The 27928-nt window shown below is 39.9% G+C and overlaps 2 protein-coding genes across 9 annotated transcripts in view; one reads left to right on the top strand and one right to left on the bottom strand.

Annotated features, from left to right (window-relative positions):
- Positions 1–2: 2 nt before the first annotated feature.
- On the bottom strand, positions 3–27851 carry SUGP2 (SURP and G-patch domain containing 2). Of its 8 annotated transcripts, XR_012472124.1 has the most exons (12): positions 27643–27849; positions 25483–25615; positions 21238–22899; positions 17906–18023; positions 15095–15594; positions 12850–12961; positions 10019–10515; positions 8213–8274; positions 4936–5072; positions 3993–4113; positions 3503–3837; positions 5–3414 (listed from the first exon to the last, which is right to left on the bottom strand). XR_012472124.1 is itself a non-coding variant. In XM_074204710.1 (11 exons), the coding sequence occupies exons 2-10, from the start codon at positions 25604–25606 to the stop codon at positions 3993–3995; spliced, it is 3333 nt and encodes a 1110-aa protein (XP_074060811.1). In that variant the 5' UTR covers positions 25607–25615; positions 27643–27850; the 3' UTR covers positions 3–3414. The 8 variants fall into 8 exon arrangements, 7 of the variants coding, with proteins under 7 accessions (XP_074060811.1, XP_074060809.1, XP_074060808.1 ...); XM_074204710.1 differs by lacking the exon at positions 3503–3837 and having other exon boundaries at positions 3–3414; positions 27643–27850; XM_074204708.1 differs by lacking the exon at positions 27643–27849 and adding an exon at positions 27244–27479 and having other exon boundaries at positions 7–3837.
- Positions 27726–27928, top strand: part of ARMC6 (armadillo repeat containing 6) — a 33676-nt gene continuing 33473 nt past the window's right edge. The window contains exon 1 of the mRNA XM_074204720.1: positions 27726–27928. The gene's annotated coding sequence lies outside the window, so the exon portion shown is untranslated.

The following is a 27928-nucleotide window of genomic DNA, read 5'->3' as shown; positions in this document are numbered from 1 at the left end:
GAATAGCATGTTATTATGAGCTGTGGAAGCAATTTCAGAGATCATCCACAGTAAAGGACAGACATGCTTTACTTGCATTTTTAGCAACTTGATCATAGGTGGAATAATTGGAAAACTAGACTGTGAATATTAAGAGGATTCTTTCTTGCAGACATGACTTGTGGTTTTGAATAATGGAAGACTTCATAGGCTTTTCCACCTAACCTGATAACTGAAGCATGAACACTCTTGAGCACCCTGATCAGGCTCTCTTCCCCAGGACCTGCCCTTTTTCTTGCTGAGAAGCTCTGATTGTTACCAAAGTCCTTCCCTAATCACTGAGCTTCAATGTACCTCTTAAATCACTTCCCCACTTGGTACCAGTTCCATCCTTGATCTCAAGCAATCTTATTCTTCTTTCACACATAACTCTACAAATATTATTTAAAGAAGTCGGATTCCATTTGTCCCCCAAAATATGCTGCTTTCCCCCAAACTGTTCCATTTTACAAATTCATAATTGAAACCATTGGAAATGTTTTCTCTCTATATTTATTATAGCTACTAAAAGGTTCACAATGTTTACAACTAAAAAAAAAAAAACTTCCATCATCACAAGCATCTTCCAGGCTTTTGCACTGTCAATTTACATGGAACATGTCAAAATTCACTTCAAGATTACCAAAGATAAAAACAAACCAAGAGACAGTAAACACACCATGGAAGTAAGTAAAAATTTTCACTGATGCTTGTAGTCTTCACGAAGAGACCCTGGAAACTAAAATAACAGAAAAGAAACTAGTAACTTCAACAAAGTAGTGTATTTGTGCAACATCATATTTACTGCATTTTCAATTCAGCCTGCAGAAGCAGGGCAAAACAGGGGTAGGGTTTCCTTTCACAAAGAGGCAGGCTATCCTTAGCCCAACAAATGGAGTATGGGGAACCTGACTGTGAGCCGCACTAGAATCTTAGCACCAGTGTTGCTCGTCTGGCATCTCGCCCCAAACGGAAGTTTGGTACAAGAAAGACTGACCCTACTACAATTATCCAGGACAGAAATTTAAAACTAGCTCAAGAACCACAATTCACATTTCTTTCCAAGAGTGGGTTATACTCCAACGAATTGCTTTCCAATGAATTGCAATCAGGAGGGAATATAACCTGAGTCTTTACAGGCTATTTTCATGTACACCAAAATGGTACTGCACTGACCATCTCAGCTCAAACCAAAACATTCCCAGAACGACATCTAGGACTAGGTGGCTGAGAAAGTGAGACTTCCCCAACATGGGAAGCCACACTCTGAATTATGCTCTCTTAACTGTAAACAGAACTCTAACTAGTTGAAAGAATGAAAGTGCTTCCAAAAAGTCAGTATGGAAGAAGAGGTGAAGTGGCAATAACAGCATCAAAGGCTCTTGTGGATGAGCTGCAAAGAGCTACATCCATATTGAGGGAATATGAAAAATGTCTTCAGAGATCAAACACATTGCTTCCATAAAGTCACATTTGAAAACTGACCACAACTGATGGATATCTAATTCCAAAAGATCACTATTAATTCAATTAGTCAAAACAATGGCCAATTAAGAATAAGTTAAGAAAAAGGTGCAAGGAATGCATCTCTGTGTTAAGGATCCAGAAAAAGTCACATAAATTCTTGCTGTCCCCAAGTTTCCCAAGAAGCCTATGTTGAATCTTCTAATGTAGCTGTGCAGCTGACTGTTTCATTAAGCTTTTGTGAATGAGGCATGTTCATTCATCTCTTAGGTCAAATTCTTCAGTATCTTCAAACCAAATCACAAAAGAAAAGAAAGAATTGTCTTTGGGTCTTGGATCAACATATGCCCGTCTTGACACTTTAAACTCAAAAGCACCTGCCAGGTGGCAGAACAAAATGCCACTGTACCAGTGAGACTGAACACATTGCATACCCACTGGTATTTTGCTTTGGCAGTTGGATCAATTTCAAGAGAGCATCTGGAAAAGAGGGTCCAGCCTGGTCAAGTGCTGTGGTAATACATTCCTGGGGGGCTGCTTAGCAGTGTTACTGACAGTCAAGGTAATAAAGAGAAACCTGGTCATCACAGCGTAAGGTGTTTTTGTTTTGGGGAAACAATGATTCCTTAATGAACCCCAAATGAAGACAGTTCTCTCTTTTTCTGTAACTCTCAAAGAAGAAGATTGCTCTCTGTCCTCTAGCTTTACAGCTGAATCAGCTGTAATAATTTACTGAAGAGTTGTCTTGAATTTTAACACTTTTTAAAAACTTCATCACTGACACTTTATCATAAAGGACTTAGTTTCTGGTAGCTTAAGAATTCTGCATGTAGGTACAAGAAGTATGGTGCTAGATGGATTAGGACTGCAGTTTTAGTCTTTTAAATAAGAGACAGATGCACTGAAAATCCCAAAACAGGATTGCTTTTTTCCCTTTCCTTCACAAGGACTGAAATAAAATAATCCTTTACCCATTGCTATACATGCAAAAAAGGGAAGAGTTCTTACTAGTTTTCAAAATACATCACAGAAGAAACAATGGGTGGGACACAAAAGAGTATGCTTTTTATTTATTTTTAACAACTGTGGCACAATCTATGAATTCTTAGGACCCTTGCCAACTGGGGAGAAAGAAGTTAAGCAGTCTGATGGACTGTTCCCCATTGAACACAGGTATCTAAGACTACTGAGAACCTTACTAGGTCTAAGATACACTGAAAGGTTACAAGACTTGCCCACAGGTAATACATTTGTCAAATCCAAAGACTCCCATGTCTTCTGAAGAATCTCCAGACACTCTCCAGTGGACCACTTTGGCACTGTAGTTTTTCTTCTTCTGAAATTTAGAAAGGCAATTACAAAGTGAGATTTGTAATCATTGCTGGGTTACATTGGTCTCATTAAGTAAAGAAGAGGTTTGCTGACAGAGCTGGAGGTCAGTGTTCAATTAGATCAGAAAAACTGCATTTAAATTTTTTTTTTTTAGCACACAGGATAGGAAGTGGGCTCTTCAATATTTTGAATTCCACTTTATTATTACCTTCTGGTAGGATAAATCATTAAAACTGATTTGATTCATTTCTGCCTTCCCGAGGTGCAAAAACACTATGAAAAGACTTTAAAGTCTTTTAGTTAAAAGTGCTTAATACAAAGGTCAAGAGCCAAATAAAAAGGATTCTGGAAATTGAGGCTTCTTTTTTTTCTCCCAAAAAGAAAAATCTTCACACCAAAGAGAAATTTCCTTTGTGCATATGCATTCACTATGCCCTTCCATATGGCAGTACTGCCTTGTTGATAACCGGTCAGCAAAAAAATATTTCAGGATTAATCATCTTAGGAATATATCTTTAATCAATGTTGTTCAGTTGTTCCTTGAAGACAACTATTTTATCCAAGGTCTGGCTGGGGAATAAGTTGGAAAAAAGAAGGCATCTGAAAAATAGGAAAATGAAAAGAAAAAGAAATGTCAGCACTAATTAAACTTAGACAAGGAAAATGTTTAGAATGGTCTTCTTCTGACCATTGAATCGTCTTGTTTCCTGTATGGGCTCTGGTTCAGGTCTTCTTCATTGGTGAGACAAAACCTTGACAAAACGATGGAATGGATTCTGCAAGTCAAAGGGAGTCTCTTCCAGGTAAGCTGGCACCCAGACAGTCAGCCTGTGCAGCAAGTGCAAGGCTAATCCTGAAGCTTGGCAAACGAGTAGTGGGTAACATTAACTTCCGAGTTCACTGTGTCAAAGAAAATCCCTTTGCACATCGCCGAAGTGAATTAAAAATCACCAGAAAGCCTGCTGGGCAGCAGCTTTGTCAAACATCGGTGTTTTCAGCCTGTAACACATTTCTTCTGCAAACCTAGAGGGTAAGAAGTTGAATAGATGTGCATTCTGATGGGGGTTTTTTGTTGTTTGGTTTTTTTAAATGCAACATTTCAGAAATATTTTTTTTTTCCAAAACTAGAATTTCAGTGTAGGCAGGAATTCATGAAATGAACGTGCCCAGGCACATACCTATTTACTTGCTCGTTTCTGCCTGTACATTTGTATCATTCTTTGACGGAAAACATCAAATGTATCTTCATTATTTTCTTCCCCTTCAACACCCAAGCCCTCCCCTTCAGAGGTAGTTCCCCTATGAGAGTAAAATGGACAATTAGTATAGGACTCTGCTTTTTTCAACTACATGATTAAGTACAGAAAATAGTTTAAAAATAAACATGTATACATATACCATAGTATAGTCAAGTATATGGTAAACTGTCTCTGCAGAGGATATGTGGTTATGACATTAAAAAAAAGACACACAAAGTAAAACAAAATGTACTTACCTTATTCACAACTTACCTATTTAAATTAGTAGAGACTTGGAAATCCCTTGTTTATACTGTAGAAATTTAGTGTAGCCTAATGTGGCAGGTCTCAAACTTAATTAAATCCTTGCTATACACAATGGGCCCTTGAAAGTTACTTGAGATCTCCAATTACTGACCCCCCCAATGAAAAAAAGGGTTCTAGGTTTTAACTGTGCAGCCATTTTTGCATGTGCTGGCAAATTTTGATGAGGATGATGTGACCTGCTGGGCATCATGAACAGTAACACATGTCTATAGCCTTAAAAAATCCTTCATAAACCTTTACCTCATTTGACCCTCACTGCTCCTCTCTGGGGACAGTGGAACAAATACTTTGCCCATTTTACAGATGAGAAAACAGAAGCTTTGGACAGTAAAGTGACTTGCCCAAGGTAATACACAGAGCTTAGACCATGAATTGGGAGTTACTCCCTATTACCCCACGGTCCCAGCCCTGGGCTCTTCCTACCACAAACCAAGAATCAATGAGCCTTCTAGGGCCGACTTTTAAACCTCCTTCTCCTGCTCCCTCTGGGCAGCAGTGTACCTGTCACTATTATTTTATTGTTCTTGCATTTCTGAAGTCGGTTACCATTACATACACTTTTACAGGCTCCTTAATTCCTTTCCCACGTGAGCCCAGGCCATATCCCTCCTTCCAGCCCATCTTCTGAAGCATTTGAAAACCCACATTCCTGTCAGTCAGTTTCTGCTGAGCAAATTCCAAGTCTTTGTGTTTCTGAAGAGAGAAAGAAAAAAGTTAAATCTTTCTGAATTACAATATGCTTCATTTATTCAAAAAGCCTTTATTAAGTGCTTCTTACAAGCAGAGAGCACAATGCTAAGCACTGAGGGAGACAATGACATAGGATTATCAGGATAGTGTGTGGTCGTGGAATAAGTATGGACTCTTTAAGAGTCAGGAGACCTTAGATTAAACCCAGACTCAACTACTCACTAATTGTATGACCTTGGGTAAGTCTTCTCTTTAAACTAGTTTCTTCATCTGTAAAGTGAAAATAATATGGGTACTACCTATCTCACAAGGATGCTTGCGAGGAAAAGTGTAAATCTGCAAAGTGACAAAACTGTGAGCTATTCCATTACCCATCACTAAAGGAAATGAAAAGAAGAACCACAAAATTCAATTTCAAAATTTTAAAACAAATAGAGAACCTGGAAACAAGAAGACTACAAAGATGAATACAAAAAATGCTTGACTCTTAAGAGTTTTGTCAGATGTGCTCAAAATCAGCAGCTGAGTGACACGAGAAAATGCAAGGAATGCGTGCAGAGTCAGGAGGACCTGAGCTCACAGCCTGCCTTATTTTTGCTGAGTCTCAGACACTTATTTGCTGGGTGACCTGGATAAATCAATGAACCTCTCTGTGTTTCAGTGACCCCATCTGTAGAGGGAAGGGATTGGCTTCAATTCTATCAGAGTGACCCAGGGCTAACAAGGAAGTGAAGGACAGCCAAGTAATTTGTTAAAAGTTGTACTGGGGAAGAGAAGGATAAATGAAAGGATACGACAGGCTCTCCACACTAATGGAACAATTACTGAGGACAAGGAATACCAGAAGCAGGACTCTTCTTATTTTGCTTGTGTCTTCTCTAATTTGACTAGAAAGGATAACACACCAGCGATTGACATAGAGATAACTGAAAAATCAAGGAAACTGGAAGAGAAAATGAAGCTGCCCCTGATAACTTTTAAATCCCCTGGTCCAGACAAACTATAATCTTAGGTATGAAAATAACTGGCAAAGAGGATTGCTGAACCACCATTAGTAACAATTAACTGTGATGAATGAGAGGTATCTCAGAACTAGACAAAGGCAAATATTTTTGTTTTGAAAAATCAGGACAAGAATAATCAAAATCAGGTAGGACTGGGACCCTTGTTGTCCTGTCTGCTACTAGAAAGGTACACCAAGGTTGCTTCCAGTGAGCCTCTTGAAGATAAGCTTCTGTGCCAAGGCAGTTATTCTATCCATCTATCTATAGTCATCACTGGAACATTAAACATAAAAGAATAGCAACTTGTCGCAGGACGATTTCTACCCAAACCTTGTTGAAAAGCATGAGGTGGCAATAATAATAATAATAATAATAATAATAATAATAATAATAATAATAATAATAATATTGATAATACCCAAAAAAGTTAACACTGATATAGTACTTATTTGACCCTTCCAATATTCTTTGTGATGTAGGTGTTAAGAGAGGTTATGTGATTTGCCCATGATCTCATAGCTATTAAGTGTCTGAGGTGGGACTTGAACCCAGGTCCTCATAGTTCCAAATCCAACACTCTTTTCACTATACCATATACTTGAGTCCTGTAATTAGAAACCAAAAAGATTGTAAGAGTTTGGAAGGACAGCCTGAGTTAAACACGATGAAAATTTACTATAGAAAAATATGAACTCTGTTATTTAGATTCAGAAAATTAATAGCATGATAGGATATTAGAGCCATGATAAGACAGTGGTTAATTTTAAAAAACAACCTGAAATAGTACAAGTTTCTCAACCAAGCCCATGAGAACCTTAAGCCTTCAGGCAGTGCCAGTGACTGCCAGGATGCTACCTGGCTACATACCAGCTGCAGGGTTATAGCCATGTAGGGATGAGGGTTTCAAGTCTCATTTCCAGTGTCTTCATTCACCATGGAATAGTACTGCACTGTCCTTTTTCTAACTCCAGCAAAATCTATCATGACGTGGAGATGACCCTGGGTTCTCAAAGGTTATCTTAGCAGATCTTACTAAGCTGAGAGGGTCAAGTGACTAATGATTATCCAAGGACCAGCCAAGCTAAGTGTGGAGAGGTTCATTAACAGTTCTGGCACAAAGTGTTGAAAAATTTTTTGGTCAATGCAACTCTCTGAGGAAATCTAAATTACAGGGGGACTGCAATCTGCAATGGCAGGGATCAGGGGAGAGGATATGTATCAATAAAATCACAGATCTTCCAATTGTTGAACAATTATATAGCTTTAGAAACTAATTGTGTAGCTGTGTGGCCTTGGGCAAGCCACTTAACCCCATCTGCCTTGCAAAAACCTAAAAAAAAAAGAAACTAATTGTGCTTGGTAGCTGTTAAGCTTTAGGCACAGATGTTCTCTTTTTTATAAATAAAAATGCTTTGAATTTGAAAGATTTGAATGCTATCTCATTATGGAGAATCATGAGAAAATGTCTAATACTCCAATTTCTTTACATGTGTATCATGTGATGGGGGGTGGGGGTGGAGGGAGGGAAGCCTGACCTGAATTTTAAAGATGAAGTTAACTCCATTGGGCAAACTCCTCCTACAAGGTTAGGTGACTTGTCCAGAGACATGTAGCCAGTATATAGGAGGCAAAACTTGCATGTAGGTCTTCCCAATCCCAAAGCCAATTCTCTATCTACTATCCCAACATTATCTAAATCTGCCATAGTACTTCAAAAAGTATCTGTGATTTTTTTTTAATCAGTTTTGAGTATTCCCAGCAACAAAGCAAACTGCAACCCTTAAGACTGGCTCATGAAGCCAAAGAGTTTCCTGGCAAATAACCTTTTGTGATGAGGTTCTCCAGATTCAACCAGGCTGGACCCATAATCCAAACCTTTTTGGTTTGATAGGACTAAAAAAACTTGTGCTGTGATGGTGCAGACTCCAAGAACCCTGAGTCATCACCACACCACAATGGGGCATCCGAGGAGCATTTCATGAATTTTTTTTTTAAATACACTGTTCTTAAAAACAGCACTTTCTTAAACAGTTAGGAGAGAGAAACCTGTTCAATTAACAGCTGATTAAAATGTGAATTTTTTCCCAAACTGTAAATGGATGCATCATTGTTGAGGGTTTCATGTTGGTGGAACCTCACCTTCTTCTTGGACACAGGGCGTCCCCGGGGCCTGTCATAAGCAATTCGCACAGGTTCATGAACTATAAGACCAAAAAATAAAATAAATAAATCAGGGATAATCATCTTTTCTCTGCATTACTTATAGAGAAAACTGTTTTAAGATAATGGCAAAATCTATACAGTATACAAAAGTTTCCTGAGGGAGGGATTTGGGTCCTAAGTACCTCACATCTAACCCATGGCTTTGTGCATGACTTAATAAAGGAAGTTTCTGTTACTTGGGGTCATGTGACCTACACCATAATTCTGGAAGGCTGACACATCAAAATACAAAGATGCTGGTAATTAATTTGCTTGGGTCTATCTAGTTACTACTTTTCACATTAAATACCAAGATCTAAACCAGCTTCTCCAAGATAGAAGACAAGCTTTCTGCTCTATTGTGGTCAGATACATTCATTCTTCAAAGCTACTATTTAGAGTCCTCGAGACCCAACAGACACAGAGGTCACTCAGTCTAATCCCTACCCAGCACCTAAAACTGTCTACAAAATCTCTTATAGGTGGATCATGCAGAATCTGCTTTAAGGCCTCTAATGACTGAAACTCTCCCTCCAGAGAGAGCCCAATTCAATTCATTTTTAGAAAGCTCCAATTGTTCAATTACTCTTCCTTGTACTGAGCTACAATTTGTTTTCCTCTAACTTCCAACCACCTTGGGACCCAAGAACAAATAGGAGCCCCCTTTAAATGACAAACCCTTTGATTATTTGAAAATGAATTCTATCCTGATCTCCTGCCCTCAATGATACCACTCTTTCCATTTTTAGGCTAACTAACTATGCCTGATTCCTTCCACTAATCCTGAAAAGGCATGATTCTGAGTCTCTGCCCCATCTGCCCTCATCTGAAACTTTCCAACTTGTCAATGTCCTTCCTCAAATGTGGTGCCCACAGACAAGCTATATTTGCATCACTATGAGAATACACAGAATAATAAACACACTTCGCACAAAATGTGCCTCACATTTTTTTTATCTTCCTGATAACACAGCACTCCAGAGCCTTGCAGTGCTTTAATTGTGATATTCCCCCATCTTGTAAGGCCTTTGTACTTCTCAATAATTTACCCTGCACTATTATTGTATGTTACAGTTATCTGTGTTGGTGTCTTCTCCTGCTACCAAGTAGTGAATTCCATGAAAGCAGGATCATGTTTTATTTCAACTTTGTATTTCTCTTAGAATCTAGCTCTATAAACAGTAAGCACTTAAATCTTTGTCCAATTAACAATTGTTATATGTGTGCCAAAGTATCAAATTAAAAGAATGCCAAATAGCATAGTTTAAAGTTAGAATTTTCATCATCGATGGTTTGGTCACTGTGCCATTAAGACATCTTAGCATCCACCCACAGATTAGTAAATAAAAATAATTTCAATTTGGTTTAAAGTAACATAACCTAAACTAGAGACCACCTGGGGTAATCCCTACAAACTCAACATACAAAAACTGAGTTTACTAAAGAGAAAATATAAAATGATTATTCATGTAATGCAAAGATTTTTGCTTTCTATAATTCATCTAAGAAATGCCTTTAAATTGAGTGTTTTCCTAGTGTATTTAAAATATGGTTCAATTTATGAGAATTTAATTTCACAAATAACTTTAATTTCACAAACAACTTTTCAGTAATAAGCAAGGTACAAGTGTACTGTGTCACTTTATCATTAGGAACATATAGTCCTGGAGTTACCAACATCATTCTCATGGACTAAATGGGAATACCTTGCTGCAGAAACAAATGCAAAGACACATCAGGTACCTTTAGGTTCCTCTATAAGACACACCCTCTTGGGAGCCGGAATCATGCCAACTTTTAGTGATTTGCTGCTGATTCTCTTTCGAGGGAAGCAGGCACTTGAAGCAGAGGACTGTGACAGAGCTGCTAAACTGGCACCATCGCCCTCCGCTCCCATGTTCTGTGCCTCCTCAGAGGGGATCCCCTCTGACTGAGATGCTCTACCAGTTTCTTCTCCAATTCTGGAGGATGTTTCTTGAGCTGAGGTGTCATCTTCTGTACCTTCTTCTTCCTCAGGCCCCAATTCTAACTCTAGTTCAGTCTCTTGTTGAGAATGGTCTCCCTCAAGCTCTTCTTCCTCCTGCTCCTCTTCTTCCCCATGTTCTGAAGCCTTTCCTGATTTCAAATCTTCTCCTACTTTGAGGTTTAGTGGGGCTTTTGTGAAATTAATGGAAGGGCACAGTTCATATACTTTCATTCTATAAAACTTGAAGGCAGGACTATTTTGGTCATGTAGAAACCTGAGTGGAGAATTAAATTGAAATTACATCAGTTAAGTTAAATGATGTCTTTGAAAATAATTTATTGAAGAACAAAGGAATGGCATTCCTTTGGAGGCATGTATGCTGAAATATGTCTGGGAAAGATTAGAGGCTTTGGGGGGTAGACTAAATGATGAAATGGATCTGATCAATGAAGGAAAGGATTATGTAATAAAAAGAATACTGAATTTGGTAAGACCCAGCTTTGGCCACACATTAGTTGTGAGATCTTGGGCAAGTCACTTAAGCTCTAGTTTTTCCATTTGTTAAATGAGAGGGTTGAATAAGGATGATTACTAAGGTCCATCTCAGCTTTATCATTCTGTAATTTTGAGAAGAGTCAATAATACTGATAAATATAAACCAAGTCCAAGAAATCTAATTTTATCCCACTAGGAAAAGAGTGCCAATATTCTGGAGAAAAAAGAGAAAAGAAGAAAGAAAAATCCTTCATTTTACACTTATCTTCATAACTGTTCATCCTTCTGGTAGACACAGAACTAGAGCAGTACTTTCAGATGTCTGATAGATGCTTTTCCAAACATCTATACGTATATATGTATATTTCTATCTTGACTCTCTTTTATAAACTGAGCTCCTAGAGAATAGGAAGTGTATAGTTTTAGAAATAATCACAGAATGAGAGAGCTAGAAGGGACCTCATGGATCATTTAGGTCAACACCTTCATTTTACAGGAGAAAACTGAGGCCCATCAAGGGAAATTAGGTAACCAAGTTTGTTATAGTTGTTGTCTAAAAGGTCACAGAGTTAGCAGGCCCTGAATCAAGGCTCAAGAACTCTATCAATTATACTGACCTTCAGATATTTTGGCTTCCCAGAAGCCTTTTGTCATTATGGTTGTTCCTTCTTGTTTTCTGGATAGTTAAACCTCTGGAATCAGTGACTTCCAGATAAGTAAATTGTTATTAAATACTTTGAGGGGGCTATTTTCTAGTCTTGCTTCCAAATCTAATTTATACTGTCCTCACTAACACATTGCAAGGCAAGTAAGGCAACTATCACTATTCCGTTTTGATAAAGAAACTGAAGTTAAACAACTTGGTTAGAACTCAAGTCTTTTACTACCTCAATTCGACCTGTGCTTTTTCTCCAAGCAAAGAAAGGTGCTAGAGTTGGAATCAGAATCCTTATTAGGTTCAAGGTATGGCTCCAGTACTAACTAGTTGGGTGGCTTGGACAAGTCACCAAAGCAACAAGCCTAAGTCTTCTCATCAGCAAAATAAAAAAGAAAGTTTTTTGATGCCACAAATCCTTATAGAAATGTGAACTATTACTCTTTCTAATTCTTCTCTGTGATGCACAGTAATGGCAATGAAATGATTTATCAATCAAATAGGAAATATAGTAATTATAAGTATCTGTCTAAAAGTGAGTTGTAAACCTTAACATCCAATACAGATGTATGTCACCATCACTGCCCTCCTCCAATCAGACTATTGCTGATGAGCAATCAGCCAGACTGGTACAAAAATGTCCCATGACTTAGACAAACTCAGTATAATGGGAAAAGCACTGGGAATGAAGTAAAGAGACTGAGATGATCTGGATTCAGGTCCTGGCTCTGTCACTTGGTTGTGAGACCATGGGCAAGTCAGTTCACCTCTGAGCCTCAGTTTCTGTATTTGTAAGATGAAAGGAGGTAGACGAGATGACCTCTGAGGTCCTAGAAAGGCCTGAGTAATGCTTTCTGACTGCCATCATAACAACAGTGTTATGTGCACAAAATCTCATGAAAGAGATGCCAGTGACCATTTCTCCATCCCAACCATGCACAATCAACAATCAGCTGCTGCACATGATGTCACTATCCAGAGTCAGTGCTTACGTACTGTTTATAGTCTAGATGTCAGAGTCACCACAGGGGTTCAGAACCTGGAATGATAATAACAGTAGCAGACCACATTTCCTCAAAAGAGAAAGGCATTCAAAGTCATCTCCTAAGTTTACAGATGAGGAAGTTGAGGCCAGGACTGTCATAAGAGTTATGAGAGAATTCTAAGGCAAGCCCAGATAAGATAAATTCCAAGTCTAATGACACTTTTCCCATAACATTATAATGCCTCTGAAAGATTTAAACGCTATTCAATAGAGAAGAAAACTGAAATAAACCTAGTCCAGGAATCATTCATACAAAGTGACTTGAACTTATGGGAGGGAGACTAAAAAGGACCTTTGGGCAAAGTGGCTCATATGGAATATGACCTCACAATGCAGACCTCAAGGATGGAATTTTAGGAAGGCTTCAATGTATTTTATTATGCTAAAATCAAGAAGATATAGCAGTTACTTACCACAGATCTGGATTGTCTGCGCTGTTTTCTATACTAAATTGTTCAATTTCTGGTCCCACCTGAGCAACAAATTTAGCTAATTTTTCAGCAGTATCCATTGTCTTAGCATCAACTGCAAAATGCAAAATATCACATGTTAGTTGTGAAATCAAAAAATTCTAAGAATGTTAAGGATAGAAAGGTCCTTAAAAATATATACATATATTAGAGCTGGAAGAAACTGGAAGAGGTAATCCCTTAACTAAGGGATACAAAGGTTAATAGTCCTTTGAATACATAATTAGCATTTTTAGTCAAAACAAATAATCAGGGCAGCTAGGTGGCACAGTGGATAGAGCACTGGCCTTGGAGTCAGGAGGACTTGAGTTCAAACCTGGCCTCAGACACTTATTACCTAGCTGTGTGACCTTGGGCAAGTCACTTAACCCCCACTGCCTTGCAAAAACCAAAAAAAAAAAAATCAACATCTACTAAGTGTAATTTGCATTATTCTCCGATCAAGATCCTGTGTTAGACACTGAACATAAAAAGGACAAAAATCAAATAATTTGGAAGCTCCAAGAATTTAAATTCTACTGGGGATGGGGAGCTTGCCAAACATACAGAAATTAATGGAAGAAAAGAGAACATGACAAGTTTGTGGCACAATGAAAGCTTACAAATGGCTCTGGAGTTGGAGAACCTGACTTTAAATACCAGCTCTGGTACAATCCCTAGGTTGCCTGGACCTGTCTCCACAAGGCTCAGGCTTGATGACCAGTGAGGTTCTAGATCTAAATCTTTGATCCTATGAGGCTACAGAAGAGTCTCATTTACAGGGAAAGCCACAGGGAATTATTTAATATAAACATTTTGTTTTCCAATTATATACAATAGTAGTTTCTACCTATCATTTTTTGGTAATGTTTTGAATTTTACAATTTCCGCCCCAACCTCCCTTTCTCCCCCCCGCCAACAGAAGTCAGTCTGATTACATAGGCTACAAGGACTTATTGTTCCCCTCTCCAGCATCAAAGCATCAGAGTTCAGGACCTTTCTGCACCTGTACCATGGGGTAATTCCTCAACTTGAAAAAGCCCCAATTAGTGCATCCTTCTCCTTAGAATCATGATTTTACAACCTTAACTCAGGACTTATGACAGCTCTGCTTTTTTCTTGGACTCTCCCCATATTTTTTCCCTTCTGGGCTTCCAGCCATTCTAGGTGACAATCTGGTAAATTCATTTATTAAGCTATTGATAGAAAGCCATGGGAACTGTTCAGGGAAATTTTGCACTCAGGTGCTCAGGGTATTTGAACATCCTAACAAAGAATTCTTTTTTCTTTTTAAATTTTTATTTGTTTAAGGTAATAGGATTAAGTGACTAGTCCAAGGTCACAAATGGAGGAAATTAAGTGTCTGAGGCTGGATTTGAACTCAAGTCTTCCTGACTCCAGGACACTGTGCCACCTAGCTGCCCCCTCAAAAGGACTTCTTGGTGTAAATGAATAAAGCAGGATTCTAAAAATATTTTTAGAATGTCTCTTTGTCCTTTAGAGACAACTGACTCTTGATCTAGTCTAACTTCTCCATGAATCTTCTTCATGTCAGCCTTGGTTTGGATGACCTCTAAAGTCCCAGACAGTTTTAAATCATAGGATCCTTTGAGTGGTAATCTAACCTTATCTAAAACACCCAGTGACAAGCAGGGACTTTGCCTTTCCTTGAATCCCCAGAGTTTAGCACCATGCCTGTTACATAAGTGTTTAAAAGTGCTTGTGACTTGGTAGGGTGGAAAGAGCACCAAACGAAGTCAGCAGGCTAACATTTACTAGCTGTTTGACTTTGGGTAGCTTCCTTTACTCCTCTATTCTCAATTTCCTCATTTGTAAAGTGGCATAATGATACTTGTACTACCTACCACACAAAGTTGTTATAAGGAAAATACTTTTTAAACTTAAAAGGCTCACAGAAAACAGTGATTCTTAATAGTACAACTTTTACTCCACCTGGTTAGCCCATTCTATTGCTAAATAGCTCTGGTTATCAGAAATTTCTTATTACACTGAGTTGCAATCTATCTCCTTGGAAAACTCCCACACTGGGTCTAGGTCCACTTCCTGGGGCCAAGCAGAATAAGGCTAAAAAATCCCTCTTTGATACAGTTCCTTAACTATCCCTCAGAATTATTTTATTTCTAGTCTTGCTATTATCTCTCTTCAGGTCTCAACAGCTTTAGAGATTCAAAATGAAAACTTTACCTACCACTGGCAAACTGGGAAGGTGGGGGAGGAGTCTGAGGTGGCTCAGGCAAGGCAGGAGGGGCCTCAGGCTCAGTTGCTCCTGGAGGGCAGGTCAAAGGATCTGGGCTGGGGTCACAGGGAAGAGGTCCAGGTTCCTCTGATGGCAAGTTCTTCTCTGGGCGGTTTACATCAGGCACTGAAGGCTTTGCCTGGAACCCCCCGTGGGCATGTCTGACCTGGTGCTTCAGCACGGTCCCTGCTGAAAGAAGGGTTTGTGTCCCCACGGTTGCTTTTCTCATCTTCCATCCACTGATCCCCCAAGATGAGAGAAGCCCAAGCCTCTTCCGGGGAATCAATCTCTTCTTCAGGCTCTGAACCTTCCTTGCATACAGCATTGCTCTCACGGCACATTCCTCTGAAGTTGGCTGGTGTTCATCTTTCTTAATCTCCTTTATCCTCTGCATTTCTGCCAACTTCAGTTTATAATATTTATACTCCAGACTATCCTCATCAGATAAGAACCTAGAGAGGAAGGAAATATATTAAAATACTTATTTAGAGTCAACACTATATTGTTTGCAAACAGCCTATTTAGATTTTCTCTATTCCATTTTTGTAAAACATTTAATAAGTTTTAAATTAATCATTCCCTTTTGTTTTTGTTTTAATTGTTCATATTTGTTACAATATTCTTTTTTCTTCCCAATGGGGGGGTGGGGTGGAAGGGAATGATTTTGGTTAATTTTTTTAAATAAAATTTTAATTTAAAAATATAATCTTTTCCTCTATGGGAAAGAATATTATTTACATATAAATTTTAGTTCAGATTTGTGTCAAGTTTGTCTTAGAGAAAATGCCATTTCAGTATAATCTAGAACAGATAAGTATTATTTTGTCATGTTATTATAATTTCACCTATTTGTGCCTTGCTGTGTACTTCTTACAAGTCTTTCTTTTTAAAACTAAGAGTAGGAATTCTATCTTGTTTTTGTAAATCTCTCTGCATATGACAATATTTTGCACAGGTAGGTTCATGTGGGTATTGAATAAGGATTGTTAAAGATCATGTTCAACCTGAAATTGTAACAAATCAGTCAATCAGTGACAAGTTTACATAGAATCTTCAGGACTGGGAAGGGACCCTTGAGGTCATTTACACATGTAAAAAATAAACCTTCTACACAACATCTCCAATGAGTGGCTGCCTCAACCTGGAAATCTCTGGTGATGGAGAATTTAGTGGAAACTACTATTAGAGGAAACCTAGATCAGTTGTGAAAAGTTTTAATTGTTAAGAAATTTCTCTTGATGTGGATATGAAATTTTGTAACTTTTACCCTCCTAGTCCCAATTGCACCTTCTGAGGATAAGCATAATTAAGCCTAAACCCTCTTCAATATAACAAGTCTTCAGTTATTTTACGGAAGTCATCAAATTGCTTTTAAGACTCTTGCTAAAGGCAGACTCTTTCAATGAAAAAAAAAATCAATCTTGGATCTAAAGAGTCTCCTATAAATGTTACACTGGAATTTTATTCCTGACTTGCATTTTATTTTGTTCCCTCTATTTTTAGGAAGTGTTTTTTATTAGACACTACTCTTCTAAATGACTTCAATTCAAGAATAAGCTTAAAACACCAGAGTGTGGAGTATGCAGTGATGTAGCAGGTGGCAGAGTACAAAATCCTATAAATGCTTTTATGGTCACCTTAAAGGAATTTTTGCATTATTTCATGATCTGACTAAGAGACACTTTGCATAGCAAAACCAGGCTCAGAAAATGCTTCTTTAAACTTCTCACAATGTCTCACCCTCCTTTCGTAAACCATCCCAGTGAAAACTGCTGACATTAAGCTGGTGTATGGTTTACTAATACTGCCTCTTTGAAACAGCAACAGTAATGCCCACTGCAGAATGCATATACCCCCTTCCCACAAAGGCAATCCCCAGCAGTGTGGTGGAGTGGGGAAAGCACTGGATCTAGCACCAGGCAGTCTGCTCTAAGATTCCTGCTCTAGCCTTCCTAGAATCATAGCCTAACACAGGGGGAGAGTACTGCTGTGGGCTTGGGTATGAAATCTGGATTACTCACTCACTACCTAACTTTGACTAAGTAAGTCACTTCACCCCACTGAGGACCTCACTTTCTTCTGAAAAATAACAGTATGAACGAGGTCTTCTCTCACACTATTCTCCTTTGTGTCCCCTTCAATTCTGCCAAACTGTATCACTTGGAGCATTCCAAGTCTTTCCTGCCTTTTCATATCTCTGTGCTCATAAGCCACTCTAACTCCTGGAATGTACAACATCCTCTTCCAATCCTCCCCCCAAACTCTTTAGCTTCTAAGACCCAGACCTAAGTCATTTTCAATGAAGCTTTTCTGATTCCCTCAACTAGAAGTGATTTCTCCCTCCTATGAATCTTCATAACACTTCATAGCTCCCTTACATATTTTGTATTGTATTTATGTGCATTTTCTCTCAGGTCCTAGATCATAAATCTCTTGAAGGCAGGGTTTCATCTAATTCATTTGTGTATCTTCTTCAGTCCTAGTCCAGTACCTTAGACAATGTAGACATTGAATGATTGACTCGATGGAAAAAGGCAATTTTCTAGATGATCTCTTAGAAGAATTCTTCCACCTCTGTACTCATTATAATATCCACAGAGCAGAATAAAGGAACATTATATCCATTATTGAAGGACTTGCTCCCCATGAGGCATAAAACAAGATTCCTAACCAAACCTCGAAAAGTTCTATTTGAAATTTTCATGTTCTAATGTTTGGTTGATATAAAGACCTCATGTGCTTGAGCATTTCTTAAATACCTACCAATAAGTAGGATTCTTCTTTAGTGTGGCTCTTTCTTTTGGGGACAAGTTGCCTTCAATTATACTCTTCACAAATTTTTCAATTGTCTCAACAACCTTTCTGTCTGCTCGCTGAGGAACTGTAATAAACAAACAGAATGGGCTTGACAGAGGCACTGGAATGCTGAGGATTCATAACACCAATGCTATCTGACAAGGATTTCAAGGCAACTTTTCTCAGCTAGTCTGAAACACTAATACTCTCAATCTTAAGAGGCTAACATTTGAAATAGAATTGGGACCAGAAACTTTAAAAAATTAAATTGGTAATTTAATGCTAGGGTGACATTCCAAAACTTAGCGTGTCCAGGGCAAGTTCAACGGCATAAACAATTATTAAGGAACAAATCACAAAACTAAAGTATAAAAAGACTATTTTTTAAAATGTTTTACTGCTGCTTAAAATGAAATCAGTCATTTCTGAAAATGTTTCCCTCCTCCCCTCTAAATTGAAACCTTTCACACACACACACACACACACACACACAAAATTATCTGCGGCTGTTCTGACAGGGTATACAATGTTCTGCATGAACTAATACCTTTACTCTCTCTCAAGAGAGTTAAGTTTCTTTATCTTTTCTCCAGGAAAAACATTCATTTTTTGACTATTCAGAAATTCAGGACAATAAGATTTTCAGCCCAGTAATTTTCAATGTGTGCACTCTCTTTAAAAATAATTTGTTAATCTTGTGACTAAGAAAATACCATATCCTCTAGGAAACATTCCCTGATCTTGTACAGCTGAAGGTGATCTTTATTTCATCTAACCTCTCAGTCCTTTGTCATCTTCTTATGAGCTGAAATGGCTAGATAAACTGAGACAAATGGTTTGAGTGAATTGCCCAAGGTTACACAGCTAGTAAGTGTCTGAAGGCTGACTTTAACTCAGGTCTTCACAGCTCCAAGCTGGGTGCTCTATCCATTGGGCCACCCTAATAGCCACATGTCAAATGTGATTTGCCCAAGGTCACACAGCTAGTAGGTGTTAAAGAATTTGAGACCACATTTGAACTCAGGTCCTCCTGATTCCAAGCAACTAGGTGGTACAGTGGATAGGGATTGGCTTTGGAGTCAGGAGGATGGGAATTCAAATCCAGCCTCAGACCCTTGATACTTACTAGCTGTATGACCTTGGGCAAGTCACTTAACCTGACTGCCTCACATCCAGGGCCATTTCTGATCTGGCCACTGGACCCAGATGGCTTTGGAAGAGTAACTGAGGCTGGTGACTTAGCACAGCATCTCTCACTCAAATCCAATGTTCTTGTTGGGACATCACGTCCCTGATGTCATGAAGGACAAACATCATGCACTGAAGATGGTTTAAAATGGATTGCACTGGGGTGGCTCGGTGGTGCAGTGGATAGAGCACCGGTCCTGGAATCAGGAATACCTGAGTTCAAATACGGCCTCAGACACTTAATAATTACCTAGCTGTGTGGCCTTGGGCAATCCACTTAGCCCCATTTGCCTTGCAAAAAAAAAAAACACCTAAAAAAAATAATAAAAATAAAATAAAATGGATTGCATTTACCTACTAATAGCTGCATCAAGTTGAACCCAAGTATTCTTGAAAGCCATGACACCAAGAATAAAAGCACCAGCTCTAGCACCATCTATACCTGGCTGTTTTCAAAAGTCATATAATATGGGCCAAGACATAAGTTGTGTATCTGTTGTCCAAGGACCAAACAAGTTGAGGTTTGTAAAGGTCTCAGCAACATTTAAGTTTGTCAGCAAAGATTGAATGCTTTTGATCACACAACTTCTGAAATAGTCTGCTAAGGCCTGAATCCCTCATCAGTAAAGAGTATTCACACCAGTGAAATCACCCATCACCCATCTCCTTAAGTAGTTCAATGTAGATACATCCATAGATTCACTCCTCACTAAGATTTTATTTTTTAATAATTGTTTGTGTTCAATCTCCTTATTTGATGCTAAGCTCCTTGAGAGCAGGGCCAGTTCTTCTTCGTGTTATCTGTAATCCTTTGTAACAGGAACTTCACCAGTTCCCCAATTAATTTCAGCAAGCATTTACTAAAAGTGGCTCCAAATGAAATGCAGCTCCTGCCTTCAAGGAGTTTATAGCTTACCAAGAGATTCAACATATAAACAGATATCTGTAAACACAAAATTCTTCCAGGCGACAAAATTACTGATAACCAGAAGATTAGGGAAGGTTTCTCACCTACAGGGAACCTTCAAAAGGGAAAAATTTATAAGAGGCAGAGATGAGGAGGGAGGGAATTTCAGGAATGAAGGAGAGCTTGGGCAAAAGGCACCGAAGAGGGAGAGAAGGCAAAACACAGCACAAAGACCAAGTTGTCCATAACACTGAATAAAAGAGAATGAGAAGCAGGGAGAGGTGAAGCCAAAACAGAGTGTAAAGGGTTTTAAATCATAAAAAAATTTGTATTTTATCTTAGAACAATAGGGAGCCAATGGAGAAATCCACAGCTAAATTTAAGGCCTGACTCACAAATGCTTTGGAAACAAGAAGTGAACATGACTATTGCTGGTGGAAGATTCACTCAAACCTAAGTTTAGAAAAGTAAGTCTATATCAGACTGCCTTCTGTGGGGGGTGGGGGGAAAATTGTAAAATTCAAAAAAAAAAAAAGAAGTCCAAGAAAACTAAGGAGACATTCCTTTTACCAACTGAGTATCAGGGTCATGGTTCTCTACCTGTAAAATATGTAAACTGGTCTAGATTATTACTCAGATCTCCTTCTAGCTCTCAATCCTGTGAATTACATTAGTGGAATCATTGTACAAACCAAAACAGATTGTAAAAAGGAATCATTGTGTGATTGAGATTGAACAATTTCTCTAGTATTAATAAAGGTACAGAGGGTAAAGATAGGCTATACTGGCAACAACACTGATATTACTGAGGTATCCCTAAGGGCCAGTGTGTTTTCAATATAAAGGCAGCATGGTATAATGGAGATTGTCCTGGATTTGCCATCAGAGGAATCTGGCTGCCACTTAATAGCTATTTAGCCTTAAGGTAGTCCCACTCTGAAGCCTCAGTTTCCTCATCTGGAAAATGGAGATGGATGATAATGTCTGTGCAACCTACCTCAGAGGACTGATGGAAAGGATCTTTTGTAAGTCCTTAAACTACTATAGAAATGGGAATTATTAAGATTAATCACTATGTATTCAATCTTGATTTGTTTTACATAAGACTAAAAAAAACCTTAATGCTTATATTTCTTAAATAGGAGACAATACAGTTCAAAAATGAAAAGATCAAATAGGCAAATGTGTTTGCCTCTTCACTTACCTCCATTCAGAGCCTCAGGTATTATATTTGAATTTGGAGAAGGAACACTTGCCACCTCTTCAGCAGACCGGCTATCTGCTTTCTTCATTTGGATGGGATGGCCACTTCTCTCCAGCCAGACTTTTAGATGTTCTATATACTCTCTTCCAAACAAAGTTGAATCATCAAAATTAGGGAAGGCCGCTGGAATTGGAGCTACTTCTTGGAGGCCAATAGCTTCTAATATTTTTTCTTGTCGAAATGTGGAAGCTAAGGAAAACGTTTGGCCCAAAAGTGCCAAAGATTTACGACAGAGAGAATTGGTTGTCTCCAAGGCACCTACCATTTCTGCGGGGTTACTAAAACCCTTCATTTTAACACTTAGCTCATAGGCATTGCAAGCCATAAGCAGGGGAGTAACACTTTTTAGAAGGCGGTCTTGGAGCCTCATCATGTACTTGTCAAATGGTTTTATTATTTCAAAAAAACAATTCTTAGTTTTCACAGCACCTTTGTCTAAGAGCATGTTCAGGAACTCATTGTCAACTTTGGGGGTTTTCAAAGCAGAATGCTTCAAACACTTTATGGTAAAGAAACAGAAGTCTCTGTGTTCCGGTTTCAGAGAACATTTGAAGGAGGCTAGCATCTTTGCACAGGTTTCAGTTTCTAGCTCAAAGAGAGCAGCAAACAGCTGTGAAAACTCCATATCATTCTTTATTTTATGAAATCCAGCCCATTTGATTATCTCTATTCCAAATGTTGAGAAAACATCTGATTTGTCAACTAGGTCAAAACTGACCTCTCCTCTAGGAAGCCGAGTAGTCTTCTGATTGGGGCGTAATGGAATCTTTCGCACAGGACCTTCCACATTTTCAGTCCTTTGGATGACACCAGGACTCAGATCAGGCCTCAGAATAGTTTTTCTAATTCGATTAGTACCTCGAGTTTTTGGAATAATTCGATAAGGAACCATAGGGGGAAGTTTTTTAGTGTTCACTTTTCTTAGGGTTGGAATTTTTCTGACATCCCCTTTAATGACTTTGGGTTTTAGTGCACCTCTGGTCACCCGCTTATTCTGAAGAATGCTACCCCGGTCAGAAGTGCCAACAGCACCCCGGCCACCACGGCCCCTGCTTCGCACCCTGCCCCTGCCCCTAGGTACTGGCTGCTGAAATTCATAATCTGCCTCGCCTGAAAAGTCCAAGTCATACTCCTGACTGTCCATGTCCACATACTCTTCCTCCATAAGACCAGGTGATCGAAAGTCACCCAAAATCTCAGGACCAAAGTCACTCTCATGAGACCAAGAAGGTTCATGGGAACTTGGGTGGCCAAAGTCAGGTTCCCAGGATTCAGAGTGGCTAAACTCTGGATCCTGAGAACCAAAATGACTAAAGTCCCGGTGGACAAAGTCTCGGTCTCTGGAGCTAACCCGGCTGAAGTCCCTTTCCCGAGAATCTGCATGAGCAAAGTCTCGATCTCGACCAAAATCTTCCTGAAAGTAATTTTCTTCACTCATGGGAGGACTGTTGGATCTAAATGAAGGGCCAGGAAATACATCATCCCTCAGGTCTTCTCTCCAAGTGTCACGAGGATGTACTGGTTCATGAGAATATCTTCCATCATCATGAAAAGTGTCTTCATATCTGTCTGCTCTTGATCTTGGAATTGACCTTGAATGACCTGAAATGAACCATATAAAAGGAAACAGAAAAGATACTTTATGTTCAAGTTATAGTTTTTGGATTTTATTGTCCATGTTGGAACAGAATGTTTATACTTGTTTCATATATGTTTCTATTTGTTTCATTGTGTAATCATTGAATAGGTCTTTAGGTATAGAAACTTTTAAATGCTGAACAGAAATATGCAAATATTGCTAAGCATTCTTTTCTTTAAAAAAGGTTTTAACATGTTAGGTTTTGTTTTATACTTAGATTTTCAAATATATCTCACTCCATTTGCTTATCAGGGACTCATCCCCTAGCTAAAAAGGGAGGGTGACTAGGTGGCACATCGGCCCTGGAGTCAGGAGAACCTGAGCTCAATTCCAGGCTCACACACTTAATAATTACCAAGTGATCTTGACCAAGTCACTTAACCCCACAGCCTTGCAAAAACAAAAAAAAAAAAAAAAGGCTTCAATAAAACCAACCAATATACCAACCAAATATGACATATATTCAATGTTCCACATCATAGTTTCCATCTCTGCAAAAAAAGGGAGGTGCATTTTTCATTTCTTCTTAAGGGCCAGACTTGGTTATTATAAAGAACTTTCAGTTTTGGTTATTTTTGTTCTTTTCATTTATATGTTTTTATATTTTTTTTTTAGATTTTTGCAAGGCAAATGGGGTTAAGTGGCTTGCCTAAGGCCACACAGCTAGGCAATTATTAAGTGTCCGAGACCAGATTTGAACCCAGGTACTCCTGACTCTAGGGCCGGTGCTTTATCCACTGCGCCACCTAGCTGCCCCTATGTTTTTAATTATAAAATATGGTTTTCTGGGTCTGCTTATTTCACTCTATATCATGCCATGCTTCTTTCAATTCTATAAGTACTAAAATTTCTTTAGCCATTTCCAATAGATGGGATTCTCCTGTTTCTAGTCTTGCTATAACAAAAAGCACTGTTATAAGTATTTTGATATATGTAGCTGTCTTTGTCATTGAAGCATATACGTCAAGCAATCTGACTTCTGGGTCAAAAAAAATAGTCATTTTTATCCACTTTTTTAGTATATTTCCAAACTGTTTTCTTGAATGGTTGGATCAATTCATAGCTCCACCAACAGTGTATTTTTTTTTTTTGATTTTGCAAGGCAATGGGGTTAAGTGGTTTGCCCAAGGCCATATGGCTAGGTAATTATTAAGTGTCTGAGGCAGGATTTGAACTCGGGTAGTCCTGACTCCAAGGCCAGTGCTCTATCCACTGTGCCACCTAGCTGCCCCTCACCAACAGTGTATTAAGATATGTTTTTCCTGTCTGTCTAACAGGATCTTTCATCATTTTTGCTAATTTGCTAAATGAAACTTCAGAGTTGCCTTAAAAAAATAAAATTTTATTTCTGGACTGTATTTTTATATGACCTTTACTTCTAAATACCTCTTTCCCTTCCTCTATTTGGATAAACATCCCCTGAAACTAAGAATAAGAAAGGGGGGGGGGAGACAATTCTGCCAACTAACCAATATATCAATCAAATCTGAAAGTAGATTCCCACCTCCCCACCATCACCTCTACAATGAAGGAAGGGAAGTGAATTTTCTTCCTCTCTTCTTCCGGGTCAAGCTTGGTTTTGTTTTTAATTATTTTTTCTGCTACACTATCCAATACACTTATGTAGACAATAGGTTTATTTAGCCTCTTGCTAGTTTGCATGCTTCTCTATGGACTTATTTAACATGATGCAGTAATTTTCCATTACATTCACAGTTCATATTTTATTTAGCTGTTCTCCAATCAATGAAGACTCTATGGTTCAGCCAAGTTGGCCTTCTTGCTAGTCCTCAAGCATACTCTTCCATCTCTTGTCTTTATCGATTTGTGCTGACTATTGCCCATGTCTGAAATAGTTTCTCACCTCACCTTTTCTCTTAGAATACCAGGTTTCCTTCAAAACTGGCTCAATAACCCCTTCTACACAAAAGCTTTCATCAACTCCCCAGCTGTTGATAACTCCTCAAAGGTTTATTTTGTATATGTTTATGTACTTCCACAAAAAAAGAATATGAATTCTTTGAGGAGTTTTTTTACCTTTTTCTCCCCAGCAACTAAGTCAATGTCACATAACAAAATGCTTATTGAGTGATAGGTCTTAAGCTCAACTAACAATGTATTAGTGTGCTTATCTTTTTTTTGTAACCTCTCCAACACTGACAATTCTTGTCTTTTGTAATCTTTTTTTTTGTAAAGCAATATTTCATATTGTTATTAATGATTTGTGACTAAACATTTCAATTCGAATGTCCTAAGTGAGAGCTAACAAATTTACCTTCCTTTGAAAATGTAGTAGGAAAAGACTGTTGAATTTGGAATGAGAAGGCCAAGAACTGAAGTCTAGATCTTGCTTCTAGCTTTATGACAAAGTCACTTATCAGTAAGACTTGGTTTCCGTCATCTGCAAACCAGGATAATAATACATGCACTAATCACCTTACGAGGTCATGGAGTACTTTGTAACCTCCTGACGATATTATTGAAATGTGTGCTATTATTGGACTACTGATGGTTCCTTCCATTCCTCAAAGCCTCTTTTAGTTTACCTTGAGACTTAAACTGATGGAGAGTGTCTTCTATAGCATCACTGTGGTCCATGCGATATCTCTTAACCTTTTCTTGTATCACAGCATCAAAAGTTTCCCTTGTAACTCGCCTAGATGCCATCATTCAGCCCAGCTAGAAAAAAGAGACAGGATAATATAAAAGATCTTATGTTCTATTATGCTTTTAACTGAATGCTTCAGAAGCTTCACAATTATTAATAGCATATGAATGACCTGACATACATTTAAATATAAGAGAAAACCAAGACTTAAAGCCTTTCAGCCTTATTTCATGTTATTCCTCTGTAAAACACATTGGACAGGACAAAACAGATCTTATTGAGTTTTCCCCAGTCTCCTGCCTCTGTGTAAATTTTCCTGCTTCTGGAACCTGCTCCCTTATCCTTGGCCTGTAGAATCCTTTTATTTCTTCCACATATAGTTCATCTACCACCACTTCTATGAAAGCCTTTTATTTTTTTCTCCTAGTTAAAAATGATTATTTCTCCTTCAAATGTCCTTAGAACACCAATTTCAACTTTGACTTTTTCACATTTTACCTTGTCTATTACTTTTTTGGTGATATATCATTACTAATAATATGCTGGAAGCTTCTTTTATTTTTAGATTTTTTTTTTGCAAGGCAACGGGGTTAAGTGGCTTGCCCAAGGCCACACAGCTAGGTCATTATTAAGTGTCTGAGGCCGGATTTGAACTCAGGCCCTCCTGACTCCAGGGTTGGTGCTCTATCCACTACTGCGCCACCTAGCTGCCTCTGGAAGCTTCTTGAGGTCAGTGACATTTTCAACTATGTGCATCACTTGTTATACATACAGTAGATATTTAATGTTTGTTGGAGTCCTTACAAAGCAGAGCCGAAACTGTTTGGTCTGACCTTTGAAAAGGCTTTATTTTTTTTTCAGATGAGGCTTGAAGAATAAGTACGTGGGGGGGGGGGGGGGCTAGGTAGCACTGGCCCTGGAGTCAGGAGGACCTGAGTTCAAATCCGGCCTCTGACACTTTAATAATGACCTAGCTGTGTGGCCTTGGGCAAGCCACTTAACCCCGTTGCCTTGCAAAAAAGAAAAAGCTAATAAAAAAAGAATAAGTAGGTGGCATCCACCTGTAGTCCAATGTCTCGTCCAGGATTATCCTGAATTTTCAAAGGCTATGCCCATGTCCTGCTGAGCTGAAATGGCGTCCACTACAAGTCAGCCATGGCTTATCATCCAAAGCCTACTTGGGGGAAGAGGTCTGCAGGTGGCTCAAGCCTAGCACGGCCACAGGGGGATGCGTTTTCTGATTCACAGCCACTGTCAAACGCTGCCTGCGGATTATGGGAGGATTGCCTAAATGAGGGAAAAGTGGATGCTTTAGGCTGAATATATTAAGGGTCTCTTCTATTCCAGGCCCTGGGCTAGGTCCACGCAAGAGGGAGGGACAAAAACCAATGACACCGGACTGCCGGGGCCTCAAGTCTGGATCGGTGGATTGAAATTGGAACCCCTTGGGCCTGGGCTCCCAGGCCTGGAGCCCCGAAGGGGAGGAGGCACCAGCTCAAGCGGCCACTGCTGGGGAGGGGGAGGGGAGCGAGGGGTCCGCATCTCCCGGGGATGCTGGGAGGGAGGGGAAGGGCCGAGGCCTTTCTGGACCCCTCTGCGGCCCAGGCCTGGCTCCTTTCAGCTCCGGGCCTCGGCGCTTCCCATCGAGCCCCGACCCCCACCCCGCAGCCCCCCTAAAAACAGCCCCTCGCCCTCAAACCTGCTCCTCCTCCCACCACGGCCCTTTACCGGCCCTCACTAGGATGCAAAGAGCGGCCGGCTCGCTGGGCTGGGCCGGGCCGGGCCGGGCCGGGCCTGTGTGGAACCACCACCGCGCGGCACGGGCCCAGGCCCTGAGGGGGGTGGGGGGTCCGGCGGATTTCGGTGGCTCCAGACACAGGGCTCCCCCCAGCCCCCGAGTCTTTCAGGCGCCGAACTGCGCGTGCGCCGGGAACCGCTCCCCTAGCTACCCACGAGACCCGGGCGGGGCGGGAACATGCAAATGAGGCAACGGTCTTCCCAACCCTTCCCGGACGCGAGCACCGCCTCGTCCCGCTGCGCATGCGCCCCGCGCCCCGCCGCCCGTTCGCCGGCGACCGCTTTCCCGACGAAAACTCACCGAGACGACTCTTTCCTCAGCTTCGCTGAACACACGGGGCGAGAGGCCGGGCGATGTGGCGGCCGTGGAGCTGAAGGCCCGTCCCCTCCCTGGTCCCGCTTTTGTGCCGCCGCCGGCTTGGGGACAGGAGAGGGCCAGTGCGCCTGCGCGGCCCAGGCCAGCTGCTACGGTGGCCGCCGAGAGTCAGAGCGGGCCGGCGGCTGGCCCTCGGCGCCCGGCGTCCTCCGCGCGTGGGGAGCCCGGGCCGTGGGAGCGAGCCGGCGAGGCGGCCCTTGGCACCTGGGAG

This window comes from Macrotis lagotis, chromosome X (genome assembly GCF_037893015.1).
Source record: "Macrotis lagotis isolate mMagLag1 chromosome X, bilby.v1.9.chrom.fasta, whole genome shotgun sequence".
In the NCBI taxonomy this organism is placed as follows: Eukaryota; Metazoa; Chordata; class Mammalia; order Peramelemorphia; family Peramelidae; genus Macrotis; species Macrotis lagotis.
Note: the sequence above shows the minus strand (reverse complement) of the source record. Positions and strands in the feature narration are given on the sequence as shown.

Excerpts from the sequence above, each read along its gene's own strand:
- SUGP2 (XM_074204711.1), bottom strand. The coding sequence starts at position 25,606 with ATGATGGCATCTAGGCGAGTTACAAGGGAAACTTTTGATGCTGTGATA. Across the intron at positions 15,595-17,905 it reads AAGAAGAATCCTACTTATTG|GTTCTTATCTGATGAGGATA; the intron begins GTAGGTATTTAA and ends CTTCCTCTCTAG. Across the intron at positions 12,962-15,094 it reads ACCTTCCCAGTTTGCCAGTG|TTGATGCTAAGACAATGGAT; the intron begins GTAGGTAAAGTT and ends TGCATTTTGCAG.